The sequence below is a fragment of the Contarinia nasturtii genome, unplaced genomic scaffold (genome assembly GCF_009176525.2).
Source record: "Contarinia nasturtii isolate CC-2019 unplaced genomic scaffold, AAFC_CNas_1.1 Cnas_scaffold_533, whole genome shotgun sequence".
NCBI lineage: Eukaryota > Metazoa > Arthropoda > Insecta > Diptera > Cecidomyiidae > Contarinia > Contarinia nasturtii.
In genome coordinates this window covers 3,262,563-3,286,775 of record NW_022197885.1, presented here as the reverse complement: position 1 = coordinate 3,286,775, position 24,213 = coordinate 3,262,563, and the positions used below count along the sequence as shown (strand labels likewise).

At 33.8% G+C, this 24,213-nt stretch overlaps 2 protein-coding genes across 5 annotated transcripts; both read right to left on the bottom strand.

The window, feature by feature from the left end:
- Positions 1 to 1,758: 1,758 nt before the first annotated feature.
- On the bottom strand, positions 1,759 to 21,592 carry LOC116339452. 4 transcript variants are annotated; one of them, XM_031765329.1, is made up of 9 exons: positions 21,099 to 21,592; positions 6,491 to 10,373; positions 5,254 to 5,342; positions 4,825 to 5,058; positions 4,294 to 4,721; positions 4,080 to 4,233; positions 3,721 to 4,006; positions 3,546 to 3,619; positions 1,759 to 2,705 (listed from the first exon to the last, which is right to left on the bottom strand). In XM_031765329.1, exons 2-9 carry the CDS (start codon positions 8,342 to 8,344, stop codon positions 2,612 to 2,614), a joined length of 3,213 nt encoding a protein of 1,070 aa, XP_031621189.1. In that variant the 5' UTR covers positions 8,345 to 10,373; positions 21,099 to 21,592; the 3' UTR covers positions 1,759 to 2,611. The 4 variants fall into 4 exon arrangements, with proteins under 4 accessions (XP_031621189.1, XP_031621190.1, XP_031621192.1 ...); XM_031765330.1 differs by lacking the exon at positions 21,099 to 21,592 and adding an exon at positions 17,687 to 18,115; XM_031765332.1 differs by lacking the exon at positions 21,099 to 21,592 and adding an exon at positions 13,231 to 13,251.
- Positions 21,593 to 22,487: 895 nt separating this feature from the next.
- On the bottom strand, positions 22,488 to 23,826 carry LOC116339425 (nudix hydrolase 2). Its single transcript, XM_031765286.1, has 5 exons — positions 23,636 to 23,826; positions 23,431 to 23,555; positions 23,275 to 23,366; positions 22,993 to 23,206; positions 22,488 to 22,915 (listed from the first exon to the last, which is right to left on the bottom strand). Exons 1-5 carry the CDS (start codon positions 23,716 to 23,718, stop codon positions 22,503 to 22,505), a joined length of 927 nt encoding a protein of 308 aa, XP_031621146.1. The 5' UTR covers positions 23,719 to 23,826; the 3' UTR covers positions 22,488 to 22,502.
- Positions 23,827 to 24,213: the final 387 nt, after the last annotated feature.

Genomic DNA, 24,213 nt, shown 5'->3' with positions numbered 1-24,213 from the left:
ATATATTTTCTTCTTCATGATTGAAATATTATAACACATATGGCGCCAATGACGACAAATTATTTTATTGATTTGAGGACATTTGGATTCACAGAAAAACATGTTACTCATAAATAATACAATACCTACTGACTTATATTTCCAACAAATACAATAAAGTTTCAAGATATTCGAATAAAATACCTTTGACTTACATATCCACGATAATATTACCACGGGCACATTTCCAAATGTGTTCCCCACATTTTTTTCTTCGTTCAGTTAAGTTTGACGAACAAATGGAGGCGGTTAGCATTTTTTCCTTCTTCTTCTTTTCAAGAAATTAATGGCTGTTTCAAAAGTTCTTTCGATCATCGAACTTTATTTTTGAAAATGCATCTGAAAAAAAAAAAACAGTCAGCTACCATTTTACTCATTAAAAGATGATCTTAAATTCAAGGTAAGTGCTTTTGAGAAATAAAAACCGAACATCTATGCTCATACTAAATTAAATATTTATACATGTATTTATTATTAGTGAAATATGTTACAATCTTATAAAAGAGAAGTTATCTAATTGTAATTGTTTTGCTTAAAATATTGCAAAAATGCGCTACATTTATGTATATACGTAAGACCAAAGCTTTTTAAACAAAAAAAGTGGAAGCCAGAATTCTTTCCTTTAAAATTTGGCATCCGTTTTAATGACATTTTTTATTCATTCAATTTTACGACAATTTTTCGAACTTATAAGAGTATATATGTCAAAAAAATAATTAAGTTAACTTGATTTCGAGCAATAATGTTAAAATTCATTCATTACATATCTATAGTGCACTAAAACGCCAAATTCATGTTTTTGCATCTTCTTCATTAGTTATGGCAATATTTTCTGGGTGTAAAAATAATAAGAATCGAAACATATTAGCTCCGTTCTTGGACTAGATACATCATCTTTTCGACAACTATGCTACAATTTTGAAATTTTCCAATTTTATAATTATTGATTATAGTCTGCAGTGACACTTGATGTGCTACTTAATTGGTTACATGTTTTTTTTACTTACTCTTTGTCAATGTTTTTCTCAGTTGAAAATATTTATGTAGTATTTTGGTTTGTGTTTGGCTATCTATTCAAAGTACTAGTTTCTACGAGTAAATATAGATATTGTTGATGAAAAGATGTTGAATTTGTTATGTTTCCCCCTCATTTTTGTTTGCGTGTTGAGGAAAAGTCGGTTCAGGTTTTCCAACTGAATAAAATAACTCGTTCGTATACATTAAAATAAGAAAGCAGTCTGAATGAAGTGATGTAAAACGGGATGATGAATAGTGGTATATTATAGATGAATTGAAAGTTTTTTTTTACTTTTGGTTTAATTGATGTTATAAAAAAATGTTTATGCCTATCAAATATCACATGCTTTTAAAGATTACTTGTTTTTTATAATTTTTTTTTGTTTTACTTTTAGCATTTTGAGGATAACGCAATGTTTGTTCTATTCATTTTTTGTTCATACGCTGTATTTGAAAGCTAAAGCTGTTTGAAATGGTGATGGAAATGATTAAATGGAAAGCAAAACACATCGACGAGTATTCGGTATTTAGTTACTATCTTTGGACGCTTTTATTTTTATTTCGCCAGTTGAAAACAATATCGGTCTAGTATTTGTTTGTTTGTTTTTTTTTAATCATGATTTCTATTCCATTAAATATATATTCATATATATGTATTGGTTAAAAGGTACTGAGTTTGTTTTGTTGTGGTTTTTCAATCGATTTATAGCTGTTTTAAATAAATAAAATTAAAATAATAAAAAAAACTTCTTCTACAAATACGTGCAAAAAAAAAATGAATGGCAAACCAATATTTATCAGATAAATTAAATAGTTATCAAGCGAAAAAAATAAACAAAAACAATCTTTTTTTTATATCTTCATGATTCTTTGATATAAATTATAAAATTACATTATTTGGTGATGTGGTTGTGAATTCTTCATTATATTTTTTTCTTTGTTGAACATTTTCGTCGGTCGGAAAGAAAACACTTGGAAATAAATACAAAAATGTTAAAATGTTCGTCAAATAATGTTCTTAATGAAACTGACTACCTTTCCGCAATTTGAATCCAAAAACAAAAACGACATTTAAAAAAAAAAGAATAGAATTCCAGAACTGAAAACACGCGGAAAATGGCAACGATTTGTTAAATATATCTTTCTAACTAAATATAGTCTTTACCGCATTACTTTGTTATGTTTTGTTTTTGTTCATGTTTAGTTTCGATTAATATGGGTGAAAAAATAGCCAATTTGCAATATATCTTTGACTTTTTCACATAGTCACACATTGAATGTCCTGATTCCAGTTTGCAATTGCATGGCACTAATCATACTATATGTTTCATTTGATTTCTTGTTCTCAAAGTGATGTTTGTGCGTGATGAAAATCGCATCATTTCTTTTATACTCTGAAACATCTATGTCATTCTTCATTTTCAATTGAATCCACAAAATTTTTTGTTTGTTCTCAATCACATTCGCGTATTGAGCCGACCATATACATACACGCACACACACTTCAGCAACATCAAAATTCGTCTTCACGGTGGTGCTGGTGACTGGGGCGATACTACAATTCATTTATATCACCGGCTACTTGGTCATCCATATGTGATTCCAATATATCAATATTCGATTCGTAGTCTTCTTCATCATCATAAGAACTGAAATGACAACAACAACAATAATTCATTTAAATTAGTGACATTCGGTCAATGGAATTCTTATTAAATAACCATATTCAACACTAGCAGCTCAAAGCAATTTAAATCAAATTATATACAATTTTCAATAAGTGGTTTTTGTTTTAATTTTGGCAAAGCATTAGCTCTCGCCTCAACCGTACTGCCATGTTACAAATAGTCAGTACGAATTTATTCAACACACACAACCCAGTGAATTCAGGACACACAATCAAACATTTAAATTGTTCAATAAAAAAACATCTAACAGAAAATGAATCAACATTTATAGGCATAATGAAGTAACACCATTTTCGGTGTTCGCTACATCTACCATGAAATACAAACAACGAAAAAAAAAGAAATATAACAAAAAAAAAAACACACACACGCACTCGTAAACATTGAGCTCACCTTCTAATAAATATACACTTTTTACATTCATCTTCATCGATTTTAAGTTAACAAAATTATAAATAAAAATGTGAAGCATTTTCGACCATTTTTCAGATTTTTATAGATATATAGATATTTTTTATATGGTGACAAATAAATTATCTATGGCTTTGGATGTGGAAAAAAAAGGAAAAAAAAGAAGAATAAAAAGAAAATGATAAAAATTAGATAAAAGTTTTTCAATTCCATCAGAGATGCGCAATCGTATGCTGTATGACACGTGACATGATACATGAAAGGCTTGCAAAAATGAAGGTAATAGAAAAAGGATGGATTATGATGAAAAAAACGTTATATGTATATGATGCAATTGGATGTGTAATATGACAGAATCTAATTTTGAGATAAAAAACAATTAAGATTTACCCATGAGTATCACCGCCTTCTTCGGCAACAAGCAGTTCATATTCTTGAGCCGCGTACCGGTCCCAATCAGACATCTGAAAAAAAAAGTCAAACAAATTGGATACGATTAACAGACAAACACTTTTTTATGACATAATTCATTTCTCTTTTCTCTGGGCGATGTGGGAATACGTACATCATCTTCACGCTGTGATGCAAATGGATCACGTTGTTCATTCTCCATGTATTTCTCCAAATTGAAGAATGTGTCAAAGAAAACGGGCGTCATTTTGCATCGCTTCAAATCGCCCAATTTAATACACCCGGGAACACTTGGCTTAATCATATCGAGCATTTGACACAAACAATCTTCGAACGGAAGAGTTTCAATTCCAATTGATTCCATGCGATGCTGTTGTTCTTCGTAGAAATATTCCAATTCATACATTGACAACACACCGTCACCGTCCAGATCCATGCATCTGCAAGAGATTTTGATGTAAAATTTCGCAAAAAAAAATGACAACAAAAAATATTTGCTATTTCCAGACATACCTAAACCAATATTCAATGGCTGTTGAATGGCTTTTATCTTCTTCAGAGAGTAAAAACCAAACAAATTCTGTGTATGACATTCGTTGATTATTTGCTTTGGCCGTTTTTGTCACACAACCGGAGAAAATTCGTTCAATAATTCGTGTGGAGAGAGCTGCAAGAGAGATGAAATTTTGTCATATTCGCCATAATGTTTGACATTTGAAATACCAACCATGATCATTGTGTCGGGCCAAATCATTTTGATCGATAAATAAATCATGATCACGATCTAATTCCCAAAATTTGCAATAGATAACATAAAAATGTTCATAGCTAAAGTATGCCATAATTTGATTAATATCTTCTTCTTCTTCGAGTAATTGTAAAACTTGTAGTAAATCGGAGCGTCGAAGTTCGGCCATTGTTATTCTACCCGACCAACTGCGATTCACCGTATAAAATATTCGTGCAATGACGGTGTGAACGTATCGTGAATGAAATTCGGCGGCTTCTTTGAGGAACGCAAGACCTGGATGGGTATCGACTACATCCTGCACCAGACATACTAAGTCTTCGGGTAAAATGTACGGCCGTGATCTTTGACCACGTGACATTATATAAACGAATCGAGACACTGAATCATTGCAAAACACTGACATTCTGTGACAAAAAAAAAAACGGAAACGAAAACAAAATGATACACATCCATTAGAATTATGAAACACGAACTACAAAATAAAGAAGAATAATTGAATCTATTTACTGTTTCCAAAAGTCGCAAAACCGTTTTCCATCAACGAGTCCGGCTGGTGTTAGTTGTGTGCAATTGAATAATGGCATTCGCCAATAAAATGGTAGCGAACAAATTTTCAGCACACTAACAAAATCATCTTTGGACATGCAATTATTTGGATATGCATCGAATGCAGCCGAAAGCCGTTGCAGTGTTTGTTCCAATGTAATCGATGACAACGGTTTTCCAAACGGAAAATGAAATCTAAAAGGAAGAAGACAAAGGAAAAGGTAAAAAAACGCCAAATTTTATTTCCCCAAAATGAAACAATTGCATTGAATTCAAGAGGTTAATCGTTTCCGCATTTTGAATGCTGGCAACAGTTAGCCACGGGTCGCCGTCGATGTCAAGTATGCGAAGGGTGCTAAAAATGTTTTCGAATCAATACAAAAAGCTCACCTTGGTATGTATACATTTTTTGTATTTCGAATGGTGCGCTGCAGTGTAGTGCAGGTCGTTTGTTGTTCAGGCTTTGGTACTGCTTTTGGCTATGGTGATTCATAGATGAAAAAAATTTGAAAAAAGAAAAAGAAGAATATAATATAGTTGATAGAAAAAAAAGTGGCAAACAGAGCTCATACAACACGAAACCAAAACAAGTGCAATGAATATTTTATAAGTGCTATGACGCTTGACTTTGCAGAACATTTTAGAATGAAGTTTTGCATGCTTCAGTAATAAATTCCACTTGGCCACGTTCAAGTGAAACAATGATTGACTTTGTTGACATTTGCCTTCTCTCTCTCGCTACCTCTTTTTCTTTCGCTCCTATGTGTAAAAGTCCGAAGAAAACCCATTCAATTTAAAAATAGTTTAGCAATTTCATACATTTTTCACTTGGCCGATGCAGATTAAAATCGCTCCATTTCAACATAATCCTAGGTTTTTATTACTTGCAATCATGTCAAACGCGCATCTTTTTCTAATTCGAATAAAAATTTCTCGATCGATATGATTTGAGAAAGAGATCGTCGAATTGTGACTTTGCAAGTGATTCATACGTTTGGATGGTTGTAAGGCGATGCACGAAAGTTTAAATCGATAAACTGAATGTTGAATCCTAATTTAAGTGCCATACATATATCAAGTGGTGGTAAAATTAGAAAAGTTTGCATGAAAATGTCGTTGCATGTCTATCTTGATTATCTCGTTCACTTTTCGAATCGAAACGTACATTTTAAGTGTCGCCTGTAATTATAAATGTGAACATTGAACAATCTTTGGATTTTTGCAATTTAGCGCCAAATTACCCGATTTTATTTACGCGAAATAAGTCACGAGAATTTCAGAAGAATCAATTGAGTATTGAAAGTAGTTAGAAAATCGAAATTGTGAATTTATTTATTCGTATCAAAATGATGCGCATCAAAATTCTCGCATTTTACAATCATCACAAAAATTTCACTATAAAGGCATGTGACTTTGCAAAACTATTTCATGGGGACAAATGCCGAACCCTTGACGATTTTTCTAAAACAACAATAACGAGTGTGCCGCTTGATGGCCTATCATTGACTTGATTTTCACTTTGATAATATAATTTGTAGCGCGTATCGAAATTTAAATTACGAATGACATAAAATTTGCACAGATTTGAATTTAAATTTTCTTTTACGTATAATAATGAGATAGTTACCGGTACTTTGTTTGCATCCTTTGGTGTATTTCGCAGAAGTTTTATTTCCGGACATTTTTCAAACATGAGCACACGTTCGGCGACTGAACCACGCGTTAAAAACGGTCGTACAGCCGGAGCTGTATTGGCTGGTTTTGTGCCCGTTTTATTTGTGTGTAAACTAAGATCAGGATGTGGCACAGCCGCATCATTTTTTGGTCGTAGTTTGCTCATTTTCAAATGAACACCGTCCACGTCGTTTGATTTTTGCGCGTTATTTTCGTTTGAAATTACGGTTTTTGGTGTGTCCACGGTAATTGTCTTTTGAGCACCATTCCAATTGGCTGGATGCTGTTGTGGTTCAGCATTTGCGGTGACAATTTTTGCATTTGTCATTGAATTTGTATTATTTGTTAGTGGTTTTGAATTGCTATTTGATAGTGTCGACGTTATCACTTCGGGTAATTTATCATTATTGAGAACAGTGCCAGTTTTTAATGCGTTTATTAATCTCTCTTCTTCCATTAAAACCTCATCCATTAATTTATTCACTTTGTTGCTTTTAGAATTTTGCTTATTCACCAATTTCGCACTTTTAATGTCATTTTCATAGTTCGTTTTAGTTGCTGATGATGGTGGTGTTGTTGTTGTTTCTGCTGTTGCTGTGGTTGCCGCTTCTGTTATTGATTCGTTTGCTTCTTCAACCTTAGCATTAGTTGTGTCATTGCTGCTACCGTTTTCAATGGGTTTCAGACGATTTTTCAACGACCATGCGGGCTGATGATTGAGCAAATTGGCTGGTTTGGCCGGAGTTTCTGGTTTTTTTCGTGCAACCGTCGAACTATTACTTATTGTTGTTGTCGATGCACTTGAACCAGACACCGAACTATTTTTACTAATATTATTATTATTATTATTGCTACTATTTAATAATGATGATGGTTTTATCAATTTATCCTGTTCAATGGTGTTTATAAGAACGTCGGGCACATTCTTATTCAATTTATTTGTTTCAAAACTGTTGCTCGACTGTTGCAATTGATCTCGTTGCGTTTGATCTAATTGCAATTTTGGTGATTTTTCACGTTGCGCAATCAATGTAGTTGCGGTTGCAGTTGATTGTCGATCGACTGTGTTACTATTGTTTGTCGATCGATTATTTTTTAAATAGTTTGGCCGCATGTTAGTTGTTGCATTGTTGTCAATGTTTTCGAATTTTCTTAATGCATCTTTGATTGTGCCGCTCGTTAGAATATTTGTTTTACGTGTTACAATTGAGGATTGTTGTTGTTGTTGTTGCTGTCGGGCCTTATCCTCATTTACAAATGTGCTGACTAGTTTCTTTAGATTTGAATTCGACATTTTGGCAGATGTGTTCGGCAATGCCGATACCGTATCGATACAATTGCTTGATTTTGATAGTTCGCCGAGTGTTATTTTCGGTTCGTATTGCGGTGATTCACTTCTTCGTATCGTCTGTCGTTGCACGGACGGTGTTAATGTTTTATCAAATGCGTCACTATTCATCGAATGACAATTGAGAATTTCAGGAGCCAAACCGCGTGCCTTCCATGTTTGATAGATGGCTTCAGCGTGGTCCGATATTTGTTTGGCAATGATCTCAATGTCTTGTTCGGCTTGTTCGTTTTCGCTATTGTTACTGCTGCTGTGATAAATTTGATGATGTTGATAAATATGATTTGTGGTTGAATCGGACAGGGATGAGGACCGAAGATGACTGTGATGATGTGTTGTGGTAATATTTAATTGCGAGGTATTTTGCTGAAAATGCGTTTGTGAAACGGTCGCTGAAGAGCTTCGAACCGATGCTGATGCTGATGAATTGGAAGATGTTTGTTTGGCAGTCGTTGCCATGACGCAATCGAACCCGGTCGATTTGTGAAAATTTCTGGTCTGCAGCTTTCACCAAAACCACCGCACGCACACAAACACATCAGACGATTTAACAACAATATTATCCAAAATTACACTTAAATTGTCTTTATTGTTTTCTTTTCAAATGTCGACTTTTGCGTGTGAGTGTATATCAGATTGAGTTCCTTTTTTCTCTCTTTTCTACTATGTTGAATGCACAAATTAATCTTATTCACTGTCAATTGATTTGCTTTTATTGTTTGGTCTTTAACGGAAATCACCGCTTTTTCTCTTCTTTTCTTTTTTGTATCAAAGCACTTTACGTTTTAAACTGTTTTGTTCGAGTTCACGATGCACGTACAAAGAAAATCCGATTTCTTGGTATTTCAATAATGTACTTGAATGCAAAAATGCATGTGTGTGTGTTCTTTTTTTTTTTTTTTTTGGTTTGCTTGACGTTTTTTTTTATTTTTAACAACAAGCTACGGCTTTGACAACTAGAAGGATACACCGAATGAATTCGCGAACATTTAATTTGGCCAAATGAATTTTATATTAACGACTGGCACACACGCATATATGTGTACCTATTTGAATCGTTGTCTTGTGTCGCTTTGAGCTGTTGTCGTTGTCTTGTGTCGACTACGTTTAAATTATATTAAATGCACTTTACAAACACTCTCAGAGGTTATTAACACTTGCTCACACTCAGTTTTAATTATAATGTTTTTTTCGCCTGAATTTTATTTTACGTTTTTTTCATCAGCAACGACACAAAATTGGTGTGGATCTTGCACTTTAATGTTTTAATGATCGAATGATTCTTTTTATTATGGATTAACTTCAACTTCTGGTTAGCTTGAATTTGCCAAAACGAAAAACATGTTTAGCTATATTTTTGCTTGGCTAGAGTGTAGATTGCAGAAAGGACAATTTTGAAATCACTATTTATAAACGATCAGATAAATATTCACTATGTGATATTAGCCAAAATCCAATTTTTTTATTGCGTGTACAATATCGTTTCAACTAAAAATATCGCCTTTAATTTTCAATGCGGAAACACTTCTTCTTCTTCTTCTTTAATTTTCCGTCGAACTAATTATGAGGATGCGCGACGAAGTTCGGTTACTTTTTTTGTTGTTGCAAGTGTTCGTCTTTGCTACACAAAGTCAATTATTGTGTGAGGTATTATGCAAAAAATTTGTATGGCTTTTCTGAATTTCTTTTTACGTTGACCTTTTTCTCGTCTTTTTCCGAAAAGAATAAATTTGTTCAATTGCTATGTGTTCAAATTGTTTTCGGCTCCGATATATATCACACTCGGTGTCGCATTCGTAGACCGCACCAGCAGCGCACACAATATACATGTACTCGTGGCAATTTATTTTGGTTCACTGATGAAAACCATTTAACAGAAAAAAAATACACCGACAACGGACGGTTGTGTGAAATATTTCTTTTAAAACACCAAAAGACACACGATTTTCAATACGATTTCTCCTCGAGTCCACTGTGCATTTATATTTTTTTCACAGAGAACACACTATCTCGCATGCACACACACAAAGTTGAATTTTCAACAGCACAACAAAAACAAAAATATTCAGAGAACTATTCGAGTGCGCTTCGGATACGTGATGCCATGTGCAATTGCTTATTTTTATACCAAAATTCACGAAACTTGTGCTCCAAAAAGGAAAGCCACAAACTGTAGAATCTGCGAAGCGCCGCACGAATCTATGCGCACACAAATTTAAATCGACGGTCGACGAATTCTTTTTTTTTTCGTATATCAGCCGCTGTACATACAACCCGGAATGTTTGTTGCCTCTTTTTTCTCCCCACGACTCGTTTCGTTTCGATTTTATGCAGTTTGACCTCACTCTGTTTTTATTTTATCATTTCCCAATGGATATTCGAAGCACTTTTTTTGTCGCCGTTTATCGGAACGAGACTCGAATGAAAATGTACATTGGCAAAATCAATCACTTTCACAAACACTGACCAATTTTCTATTCGAAACGATCTGCAATAAAATAGGAAGAAAAAACATTAAAATCATTAAATTTATCGCAAAAATAATCGCAAATAGTGAAATAAAAAATAGGTTTTCGGGGATTGGAATGTTGAAAACTACAAATACAGTTGCTCTATCAAAAATACGCGCTTATATTGGTTGCTTGAGCGTATTTAAAATGAACGAAATCAATGTTTATGTTTGCAATTGATGGTGTGAAAATGTTTGGTTAGTGAATTTTTCAGTGATAAATTGTCTCTGTCCGAAGTATTTTAGTATTCGATTGAAATTTAATACAGCAACGGAAGGGCATCACATGGTTCGATAAGACGACATGGCACAATCAATGCCGTATCGGTTGTCAAGATCGACAAAACAATCGAATCGATAAAAGAAATAGGTGGGAATACATGTAATAAAATAAAATTGCCGATAAATAAATCCTCACGCTGCTTCTTCTTAAAATGACCCTCTGTGTGCGTTTTAATTCGCATATGCGAGTATAACACGAAGCAGCGATTGAGTTGAGCTGAGCTGTGGGCACGAAACCAATTATAACAATCCAAATGAGTTAAAGCGCTACACACAATGCTTGAAAATAGAAGCAAAGTAGTGGAAAAAACACATCAAAAATGTGTGACCAATTGCAATAACGTTGAACATATGTTCGTTTTTTTTCTCTGGTCGTGTGTGTGACATGCGGAGAGTTAAACAATCTCACACGAATAAATCTTGAAGATAACAAACAAGATGAAAAAGCACAAAAATTAAAGGGAAAAATAAATAATTGACTGTGAGAAAGATAGATAATGAGTTTTGCTATGCATAACAGCAGTACCAACAGATAAAGAGCATCAAAAAGTTTTTTTCTTCGTCTTCGTTAAGTTTTGGAGTTTATGACACTGTCTTTCCATTGCTAAATCGTTCTGAGCACAACAAAATGATCATGTTCATTACGATTTAGCCCAAAAATCCTACACACAATCGTCAGAATAAAAAAAAACTTATATTCAGGCTTCGTTCATTAACATTTGGTGTCTATTTCAATTCAATAAAACATATATATTCGTTAAATTTCATTCGATCGTTTGGTGACTTTATCTACCGTGTCTTTGGTTGTTGTCATTTTGATTCTCTCTTTTGTGTGTCGCGCGTATTGCCATATGCAGTAAACACACGGTTTGCGAACGAGACATCCCACGCTTCATATACAACCAAATTCGATAATTTAAGTAGTGAGCTGCTGTTGCAGGCAAACGAACGAACGACCGTAATGATGTGTGTGCGCGCGCGCGCTCATTCGTTCGCTCGCGACATATATAAAATTCGGTTTCTTTATTTTATTTGTGTGCATTTGGTTTTAGTTTTATTTCGAGGGAGCGAGAGAAAGACAGTCACATTTATTATGGAAATGACATAAAACATCATTTCAAAAATAGTAATGCCGAATGGGTGCCTTCAATAATAATAGTAATAATTGGCGACCGCCGTGTAGAAAAACTTACCAAAAAATTTCATGAAAAATGACAGGAAAACACGATAAAAATTTCATTAGCAGCCATAATACTAATAATAGTGAATTCAAAAAAAAAAAACCATTCGTCATTAATTAAGATCCGCTGCGAAGCGATTGAGCTATGTATACAGCCGGCTTCTTGTCGCGCTGATGGAATCTCAACTCTGTGTGTATGCTCGTAATTTGTATTCGACATTTAGGAGTTTTATTTATATCCAATGGAGATCATATGTATGAAATTGCGCATTGATATCAATGCAAGCTCTCAGACACACCATCGAGAAGGTTCGTTCACTGAACACAAAAACAACATCAATTTTATTTCAGCAGAAGCCAGTTCTCACACATTTTCGATCGCATCAATGGATCGCTCTATATATTGGCAATTTCACTTTATAATCATTGCAAATGAACCATTTTTTTTTCGTTCATCATCGAGTAGAAAACGAAAGCCATGACCATTTACAGGTTTGATTGTGATCAACGACATTTTTCGGTGTATGAGAAACGTTACAATCATAACATTACACTCAACACATCAAAGACAACAACAACAAAAAAAAAACCAGCACATACATAAATAAATCGCAGCAAGTAATAATGAAACGACCGCGAATGAACGTGACTTAAATAAGGTGACGAGATGGGAGAAAGTTGAATAAAATTCGCTTAACCACGTACTATGCCAGCGGCCTATTGGAGCAAACGAGCAAAAGTTGAAATTGAAACAAGTACACACACACACACATGGTGATCGTGCTGAAAGGAGAGAAGTACAATTGCAATTTGCTTCTTTTGAGTGCAAGCCTTAGCTAAAAGTTGAAATAACAAAACTTCACTTCTTAAACTGGCACGCGATTCAACAGTAAGATTAAACAACCACAACAACAACAACGACGGCAATAACAAAAAAAAAACACACAACAAAATAAATATTGTGTTTACTATTCGAATATCTCAAAGAGATGAAGCAACAAAACACCGCGAACGAGTTTTAGTATGTATCGTGTATCACATCCACCTGATGATCTGATGCGAATTCAATACAGTATAAAAAAATTATCGTCGAAATATTGAATTTCAGGCGCAATGGAATGTCTTTGTCCATCGCTAACAAACATATTTGTAATTGCGCACCTATAATGCGCGCGGTTTCGCTTATAATTATTATTATTAATTCAGCATTCGTTTTATAACTCGCATCCATTTACAACAATTTGGCACTACGCAAATAAACAAAAAGGTACACAAACACAAAAATCGTGTCCGTTCCAATCGGAAATGATTTACGAGTTATAAAGCAGAATGAGCTAATGATCATTGAGGGAAACCGCACGAAAGAATACAAACCGAACAAACAAAAAACAAATGTTACGATCGTAATGAGAGAACAAGAGAAACCAGAAAATCACAGACTCAGGAACACCGTTGTGTCAACAGTTTTGTTCAACAAACTTATGCAAACTAAAATCACATTCAGAAGCAAACAAATATCCAAGTGTCTGGTGAGACCGATGAATATGAAAGCATTCAAATTCCATCGTATATTTGATTTGACGTTTTACTTTTTGCATATGATTCGAGTCGACTCGCTTTATAGCTTCAATACAATTGGAATACATTAGCGCAAGTTGTTTGTGCGCGCAAATGAAATAGAAGACAACAACAACATCAATAGACAACATTACAGGGCAGCGGGAGATAATGTTGCTGTTTTTTTTTCGCAAAAGAAACCTATACACATCGTATAATTGATTCAAATGATGTAAAAATTGAGCAAAAACAACAAACACTATTGCGTGAAATCGAACAAGAAAAACAGAGAGAAAAATTAAATACACCACAGAACAGACAGAGTGATGAACATATATTCAAAATACATAATGATTGTTATGCATTTTCGTTTTGTTAATAATAAAAATTGAATCGTCGTTTTATATTCGCATAATTTTAAATTCATCGTTGAATGTTCGTTATTGTAACATATTTGTACATGCGGCGAACTTTTCGTCAACTGTGAGAAAAGCCAAAAGTAGCATGGCATTTTTCTGTTTGCAACTGTTTAGTTAATTTGTTTATTTTGCCTGCTCACACTTTGTGCACAGATCAACCTCTCTCTCTCTCTGTCTTTTTCTGTGGCCGAGTATTAAATAAGATAGAGCTGTTTGGCATCGAGTGCAGTGCTTACGAAAAACCATGTGAAACGCACGAACAATTTAATTTATTTAAGCAATTACTTTCGTAGTCGTTTTTTTACTTCTTTTTCTTCGCTTGTTCTGTCTTTATGTATCTGTCTCTGATCGGGTGCACAATATCGACATTCGGTGTGCAAAGAAGAAATTGCATACATATATACAGCAAAGCAACAACATAGTGCAATAAATCTTACTGGGCGTGAAGATTTGTAATATGAGCACTGCGAACATCATGTCTATTACGCAAACGAAATGTAAATTACATATACACACACACAAACAAAAAAAAAATTTCGCTTTGTTTGCCGATCAGCCAATTCGAATTGCAAAATAGGCAATCCTTAGACAGAAAACAACAACTCCATTATTATAATAAACTAATTCGCAGTGATTTTTCTAGTTCAAAAATCTAAATCTATCCGTACCACGCAAATGAAATCATTCACTTTCAATCCGCCGACCAAAATCATCTCTCTTGCGCTCTCGAAGAGATATGAGCACGCGCGCGCGCTCACGCACATTACCATACATGTAGCACAATCGCTTTCTCGCGTGTATGTGCTCTATCTTTTGCTAAGATTAGCTTTTTGCACTTGCCACACATAAAATACGATTGATTGAGCACTAAGTGATTTGATTGCTGTAGTATTTCGAATAATTTTTTTTTCTCTTTCTCTATCTCTTTTCCATCCGTTTCGTTCTCGTTCATCGTAAATTTTGAACGCATTCATAAATCATATTGGAAAATGTATAATTTGATTGCAAATAGAGTGTTTTCTTTTTTTTAATGGGATTTTTGTTTTTCTCCATTTCCAAGGAATTGCGAACGTGCTTGAAATCAATGCTAAAGCCATTTTTTTTAATGAATCTTCGACAGCTGTTCAATACACCAGAGTAGAATGTCAATGAAATCTGATTTGAATAGAAATATTTGATGAATAAGGCGTGTCTCGCAATTTTTAAATCAACAAAACGTCAGACTCGTTCAATTTTTGATCGATTCAATTGTATTTATCTGTTCTGTGTGTATTGTCTTTCTTTTTTGATGTCTTTAGAACGTCGATATATCAACATATATAGAATGATCATACAAAATAAAAATCAACAGATTAAACTAAATATGACAAACAAAAAACGGTGAAATTCGTTGAATAATTCAGTGCGTTTTATGATGATTGCACGATCGAAGAATACTCTATGATCTCAAAAATCGACAAAAACACTGGAAACGAATAAGAAATTCGACGATTTGTCTTGACCGTATGCTTTTTGTGTGCAAATTCGGTCGGAGTTTTGTTTCGGAAAAGAGAAGTCATGACCGAATTTCAATTCATTTTTACCGCTATTTGCAGTACCACCACATTCTTTGAAATGAACACATGAAGAAAAAAAAACCATATGAATTACAAATGAAATAGGATGGAAAGTGTAGGAAAAACTCAACATGACGTTATGTTCGTACTTATTCAAATTGTTTATAATTATCGGGCAGCATTCACGCCCCGAAGGTGCAACACACACACACACACGTCTGTTTCTTCTACTTTATATTACTTGAGCGAAATGCGTGCAAATGAACACCAAATTGCTATAAAGTCTCAACGGTTGTTTCATCGCTACAAAGTTTCTACAGACGGAATAAAAAGGTGTATATTTGCTGCTTTTTTTCCAATATTTCCTTCTCTCTTCAATTATTATCTTTGTTTATGTCGTTTATATGGTATTTTCAAATAAAACACACACCATAAACAAAATAACATTTTAAACAATTTCGCCACACCATATAAATATAAACCATGCGGATTAATTGGTTTTCTTGACGTATTTCCATTTATTAATCAAGCAAAAGAATCCAATTTTCAACGCGTGCGATTTGTTTAATTTTAACAAATAAATAACAAATTAATCAAACTCGATTCAATCGTAATCTTATTTGCGTTTAACCCAACAGTGAATATAATTCATTGTTGCCGTGCAAAAAGAGCAATGGAGACAATGCTGCAAAATTAGTGATGATGTGCCTTTTTGCGTTCAACTATCTTTTTTTTTTCATATCAAAAAACTGTTTGACAACAATGAAGGGTTTTACTTTGGCGTTTGCGTTGAACACATGGATAGTTCAATGGACTCCGGGGTTTTTCAAACGCTAATATGAAATTAAATCGTTTTGTTTGGATCGTGATGTTTATGTTAAAGTTAGTTTTTATTTAAGTATCCAATTGTAATGTCACATCGCATCGAAGATAGAAACGTTGACGGTGTTTCATCGAGCGGTCGAATGTGTTAGTTGGCAAGAGATCGTGATCTGCATTATTTTACAGTACTTCTAAGTTTTCGTACGGAAAAATTAGAAAGCACAACTTTCGGATTGGGCGCAATGTCTGTCAGGGTGTATTCGCTTCTTTCTTCTTTTTTTGCATTACAATCCATTGTCAAATGGTTTAGTTATTTATTCAGAAAACTGATTGCTTTCAATGAATATGACATCACACAATCCGATCAACAAAACCGAAAGAATATCAGCTTAACGCAAATAACATCACATAAATTTACATCATACTGTTTGTCTATCAATAAAACGCACACCCGCGCCCATACTATATGTGTACGATACACGAATACATAGTCACACTGAAAGATGTTATTTTAAGTATGACCTTTATTTTGAATGGAATCATTTACAAGTAGTTATAATTTCAATGTGCTCAATTGAATCTGTCGAGAGAAATAGTTGGAGAATGGCATAAAAGAAGAGAGAGAGAGGGACGGAGTGAGTTAGATCAGCTAAAGTAAGTGCCGTTCGCCCTGTACTGTCTATGATATTATGTGCAAATGTTTAAACAGCGGGCACTATAAAAAAGACGACAAAAGTGCGATCAACATGAGTTTTTAATTTGGATTGCATTTATACATTCTCCTGGCCATAGAGTTCAAATTTCTCTCCGTCGCTCTGCCATTTCTATCTCTTTTATTCTCATTTGTGTGCTTTTTTTCTTCGTTTGCTAGTAGTTGTAAATATAATTTAATTAACATTTTTAATATATTTGACTCGAAGACACGAGAACTTAGCATGAATGCTATCTATAGTTTGAATCAGATTTCTCATCCACATTTCACAATCATTTCATTTGCGCAACAGCCTGCCAACCGCGCCGGTCCGTCCAATGAAATGTAAATTTGATGCAGAAAATGCGGACCCAATATTTATCGGTCGCTATAGTCATATCTTTAACTCGTTTACTGCAGAAACACACACACAAATTATTCATTATTAAATAGAAGCACATCTGTGTGTAATGTTGATGAGTGTTTGTTTTTTTATTCATGAAATATTCAAAGAATCGTTTGGGTTTTTGATTGTCATTTTACAAATAAAAAAAAAACAATTAAAATCCAACCACCGAAATATAGTTCAAAACATTGAAGAAAAAAACACCAATGATTGATCATATACTATAGAAACCAAACAACACACAAACTCAAAGAACAATACTGGCACAATACACTTCACATATCACAAAAGTCAAAGCGGTACAATCAGAATATGCAATCAACATAAAAATTGTTCGAGCAAATATGAAAAGCGTAATTTACAAACAAATGAATATTACCGAACTCTGAATATTTATCTCATCAGTGAGCTACCGTTTTGAATAAAGAACTTGGTTCGCCCGCTCGCTCATGCACATATATACACACATAAACACGGCTTAACAATCAACAAACAGTTTTATGGAAATGATTGTGACAAATGATGATTTTTTTTTTTTTTTCAAAAAAACGAACACCGAACAAAAGCTTATTTAAATAGACAAACTTCACTGGACCAATAAAAAACACGAACTTAATGGATAGTCGTCACGGTGCACGCGAACATATTTATATTGAAATATGATTTGTGAAACGGTACTCTATTTTTTCGGGTTTCTTTTTTTATTAAAACTTTTTGTTGTTGTTTTCATTTCGACGTAAATTTTTCGGTGTTATTATTGTCGTAGTCTTCGTGAAACAAGAAAATGTGACGAAAAAAAATACAAAAAATTTTTTTACACATAGAACGAGAGAGTAGAGCGCAACTGGTTCGAGCCCATCGACGGTATTTATGTGAATAAATGTAAAAATAAATACGGAGAGTGTTGTGGCTGATCCCACATTTGAGCGGCGCGACAATTTAAAATGTTTTTTTTTCTTGTTTGTTTCGTGTATATGCAGAAACGACGACGGAATGAATATAATTGTTGGACGGAGAGCGTATTGAGAGACAAAATAGTAGGGGGAAAAATGAAAGAGAAAATGAATGAGAACGAACTATTGAGAAAACAAAATAAAGAATGACAATCACCGAAAATTGTTGCCATTAGAGTTGAGAGAGCATGAATAATAAAAACGAATATTATAAAAATTGTGTCTCTCTTTTTTTCTCACTCACTGTCATACTACATTTCTTTATTGTCGTGATTCACATTTCCATTTCCAGATGCGGACAGCAGTCAACGAACGAGTTTTTCCATCAAAATTCATTCCGGAAAACGATTTGTTGTTGTTTTGTTTTATTATTGCCGCTGTATTTTTGTTTTTCTTAATGATCGTGCGTTGTACGAGACTCGGTCTTTAAAATTCACTTTTATTCATGTGCGTGCAGGGGAAGTGACGTTTAAAAACAGCGGAAAATAGAAGAAAAAAAAATTAACACAGAAGATGTAAATATATGACAAAGAAAGAATGAACAATTGCAGCGAAGAGAACGAATGAGAGACACCATCGACAGGCAGTCGAGCGTGTGTATGTGTACATTTTTCATCATTTACGTCGCACTCGCGCACGCTACTATTTAACGCGACCAACCTAAATAGCGATCGGCTCATAGAATCATACGTACCATAAATGAATATCGATTCCGCTGACTTTGTTCTCTGTCATTCTCTCACTCGTTCTTGCTCTTTCGTTCACGTTTCGGCCGTCGATTCTTTTTTTTTTCTATGTTAAATGTGTCTTTATCCCGCTTCGTTCATGCTGCACTGGCATGTTTATGCTATCTCTATGTATTTTTGTTGAGGTTGTAATGTGTACGGTTTCCCATATGTTTTTCCTATCTAAATGTAATTGCTGAATACGTTTGTGTAGCTCAAATTTAACATTTTTTTTTTATTTCTTTTTCCTCTTTTTCTCTATGAATTTGTCTTTGTTGTTGTTCAATTGCGTTAAGCATTTAAATTTTTGTTGCTGTTGACTCGCACACGAACATACCATTTTGATTGAAGTATACATGGTGTTTTATTAAAACGAATGAATACCGCTATGTGCATTTGACTTGTTTTTCGGCATTGTTTTTTTCTCATTCGACTGATACATTGGGCTCAATGACACTCTGTGAAATGTGCACAGTGACCATATATGAACAGCATCCGAATTAAAATTGAAATGAAGACAAAAAAAGAACCCATTAAGTTGATAGACACTCGAAAGAACAAAAAAAAAACCAATTCATACCATTTTTGTGCGACCATTAAATGATCCGTAAATGTGATAGAATATGACGTCACATAAAATAGAATGTAACATCGTACAAGAAAAAATAAAACTATTGGAACATCGTTCGTTTTATCTCACATTTATCAAAAAAAATCTATAAAAATATTCTGTATACACTGTAAGTCTTTTGTACTTTTGCCGACTCAGTAAACTCGATAATATTGAATCCTTTCATTATTACACTTTTATCTACCACATGGAATCTTATTTCTTCATTTTCTTCTGCGCTAATTTCTTCTTCGTCGGCATTGCACATAAAATTCAATATCTTATAACTCTTAAGGTCATCAGTGTTTGTTATCGATACTCGATCACCACACCATCATAACACGGAAAATGGCATTCCAGCCGTTATTATCTAGGTATTTTCGAGTGATTATTATTTCTTCTTCATTTCTCACTCATTCGCATCATCCGTGTTTACACAATCCAAACACAATCAATACTCTCTCATTCATAAGATCAAAATATAATCAAGAATTCATTATTCAAAGCCCTAATACCTAGTTAGATATTTGATCTATCGGTACTAGTTTCATTGGGATGTTGTTTGTTTCTTTCATTCTTTCTTCATGAAATCTAAATGCAGAAGCCACAGAGCCGTTGTATATGAAAGCAAAAAAAACAAACTCAGACGAAAGAAAGCGGCAAGTGAAATGTAATATAGCTCGAACCGTGAACTGAAAATGTTTGTTCCTTATGAAATCGCATTTTTTCGTGGTTATTTTTAGGTTTTTTAAAAAGCCAACCATTTCACGAAAATGACATTATCGTCCGGTAACTTCACAAACGGATGCCAAGAAATTGGAGACACACCGCATCGAAACACAGAAAACAAATTAAATAGATAGAATGAAGAAAAAATGTTTCAGGCGCTTTTTTTTATTAATTAGTAGATGAACGAGGCTTATATTCGTTGTCGGTGTTTTTTTTTTAATTTGCTCTAGATATGTAGAAATAAGTCGTGGTCTTGAGGCAAAAAGAAAACATTTAGGCACCCAATGTTCGCCGCTAGAGCAAAAGGCGAAAACGAGAAAAAGAGAGAGAGAAAGAGAGAGAGATGAGAACAATCAATCTAAAAGTCTTAGCGCCGACTAAATTCTATCTCGCAACGAATCATTTTTTTCTATTTCGTTTTGATTCTTTATTCGTGCGGGGGGAATTCGTTTAATCCAAATTTTTTTGCCAAACGATTTTTTCTTGTGTCCGCAAGGCATCGAATAACCTATGAAAAAAGATTGCCGTTTCGATTTGGTTGAAACGGCGCACGTGCGCAACTACCCTTCGCGTAACGACGTGGAAAATGAATACAATTATAGATGCAAGAAAAGAGCTACAAACAACGTTCGACAGTATAGCAACTTTCCAAACGTAGTCAAAACAAATACAACGATACATTCGAAGCGGCTACCCTTGGTAATAAAACGAGCACCAAAAGTCAAAATATGAAAATTTCACCAATAAACAAACGAAGCTAATCATAATATTTACCCAGTGAAAAGATGCATTCTGCTCCAAGAAAATATGAATCGCGCGTCAATTCAATGAAATTTCATCCATCACTTTTTTCGCTCTGATTTTTTTCATGTTACGAAATATGTTTGTTGTTGTTTTTTCACTCGGCTGTCCAAGATTTTTCTTTCACAACTAATAAATCTTTGTGGTAGAGATTCTGTCACTTTTCTCAGATCTCAAAGACCTTCATCATATATTCTTTTTTTGCTTTTCTCATTCATGATATGTTTGGTTCACTTAGATGCGCCTAATGTATAAAATCGATTTTCTGCATCGTTGGAATCGATTCATATCGGTTCAGTGCAATCGTCTGCACTTTTCTTTGCTTCATTTTTAATAAATGATTTTACATTTTATTTGATTTTCAGTTGGTTCGAATTAAGTACAATACACAAATAGATATCATTCAATTGGAATTCATAACTTTTAAATCACGAATATTTTTTTTTGGTATTTGATAAATTACAAATAAACACTATTAAATCACACAACAACAATTGTTTTTTTTTTGAAAAAAGTATTATAAAGACGGCCACCGAAACGAAATTAAATATATTTATTAAAAAGAATCAACTAAAAATCCTCTCATAGTGAGAGAGGGAGAGAGACAGCAAAGAAGTGTAGGATATATATATATTTTTTTTTTCAGTGAAAAACTATACGAAGCACACAGAACAAACTCTTAAATCAAATGTGATGGATATATTAAAATCCATTATTTGCGAACCGTGTACGGATGATTTTTACTCACATATTCGATATTTCTATAGCGATGTTTGGATTCTGCGCCGTTTTCACTATTTTACGGACAAACCGACCGAACAAAACGAAAGAAAAGACATCATTCTGAATTGCGACGATTGAGTCAACATGTATGCATATGTGAGAACATGTGCGTGTGTATGTGTGCCAGAGAGTACTAGTCATTCGTTGTTGATGGTAACGGATGTATATGTGTATGTGAGCAGTCATTTGCACTCAATGGAATATGAATATACAATGTATTGAATGGGAAAAACGTTTCTATTGCGCTAGAAAAGGAAAACCAAAGTGTGCACAACAAGGACAATAACAACATCTGCGATGGGAATACTTTTCAGTCTGTATAATCGACCCTCACATTACATATATCCTTTCCAGTTTTCCGTTCCGTTTGACATTGCACATGTGTTCATGTCAAGTCATTGGAAGGGTATTTCAATGTTAATACAAAGAAAAACGATCCATTGCAAAGATAAAATCATTTGTTTACTGATTTGAATTCAAATTTATATATTTTCCCAATAAATGTCAACAAAGTAAATGAATATAACATACAAAAATGTAGTTTTGTAAAAAAAAAAACAAAAGAAAAGTTATTTTTATGAACAAAAATAAAACCTATTCATCCTTTGGAACACTTGAGCTACCGATATTATTATCGATGGAATAAATTTGGTATTGTCTTTTGAGCAATTCATGAGTATAAGATTTGCATGATAATTTAATGCCCCTCTCTTCATTCGATATAAATGTTTGTAAAAATAAGCGATTCATTTGGTGCACATTTGGATGCTGCAAATATTTATCATAATCCATCCATTCGCATCGAGCGATCTCTCGTTCGCATTTCGTTATCTCTTGAGTTTGTGGCTTTAAAGCGACCACAAAATATAGATCGGAACACCCAAATCCGATTTTAATTTTATCATTTCCACCCATTGCATGTCGAACGCATACCAAAGAATCAAATTTTGTTTCAATTCCCGTCTCTTCAGCCACTTCACGAATCGCAGCGTCCACAAAATGTTCATCTTGAATGAAAAACAAAAACAAAATTGAAATTTTGATTCAAAATAAAAACCATCAAAATCACAACAAATTTTTATACTTGGTTCAACGTAACCCCCTGGCAGTTTCCAAGCACCCTGAACAATTGCCCGATTTTCTTTGATTGTCAGTATTTGTTTCTGATCATTCACAACCAAACCGCCAACACCAACCATTGTATGAGCATACACAGGAATATTTGCCGATAAATTTACTGGCAACCATTTGTACATCATAACAAATCCCTCTTTCGCATGGTGAAAATCGAAGCCATTCTAAACGAAACAAAATTCGATTTAATTTGATTAAAAATTCCCAAAAAAATAAAAGAAAACTCATTCACCTCAACGAGTGTTGGTACAATTTGTGCATGACTGGTTTTCACCTTGAACCAAATCGTTCCCATTGACCTCTGTTGCCAGTGTTCAAGTGAATCTATTCAAAGGTCATGAATAAAATATTTTCTTACATAATATTACTTGGAATGTATACTACATACGTTTTAACTTTTCGGAAAATCCTTCAACCACCGTTTCATTTTCCGTATCAATTGTGATGCCATTATATCGGTCAAGCGTACCGTTAAATACACCGTTTTCATCAGACATTTTGTTTGATAAAAATCTGCAAAATAGATTGTTTCCTTTATTTGCTTCTTTTTTTTTCTTTGCAACGAGACAAAGTCCATATGCAATACCGAATACCTTTTGATGGAATTAAATTGATTTAAATGAGAGTCCTTTAGATAATTCTCAAAAATTCTCAGCACACTTGAACGATATAACATTTAAAACTAAAAAAAAGTTTCAAAATACTATTGATTGAAAGTTTGATATGAAATCACACGATTTGCTAATAAAACAACAACAAAGGCAGTCTCACTATTCGCAATAAAAAAAAAAACAACAACACACAGTGACAATTACTCGAATCAAAGTAACCTAATCAAAACAAAAACTTTACAAAATTTTAGTTGTCAGTTGCCACAGTGGTGTGACGTTTCCAATGTTCCGTTTTTCTTAACTGAGAGGCGGTGAAATTCAAATATACAGTTCGCAATGGAGAGAAAAGTGTGCTAAAGTGGTCATAAGATTCACTAATAGTTGGTGAAAATTCGAAATTTTAAACTGTAAATTCGTTCCAAAGTGTAAAACCGTTTGTGGGGTCGAAAAATTGGTAAACAAAATTCGATTCCACAGCGTTTGCTGCGTTAGGTTCGCGCTCGAAATTGAAATGTCAAACATTCGTCGGTGATGCCATTGTATAGTTTCGATGGAATAAC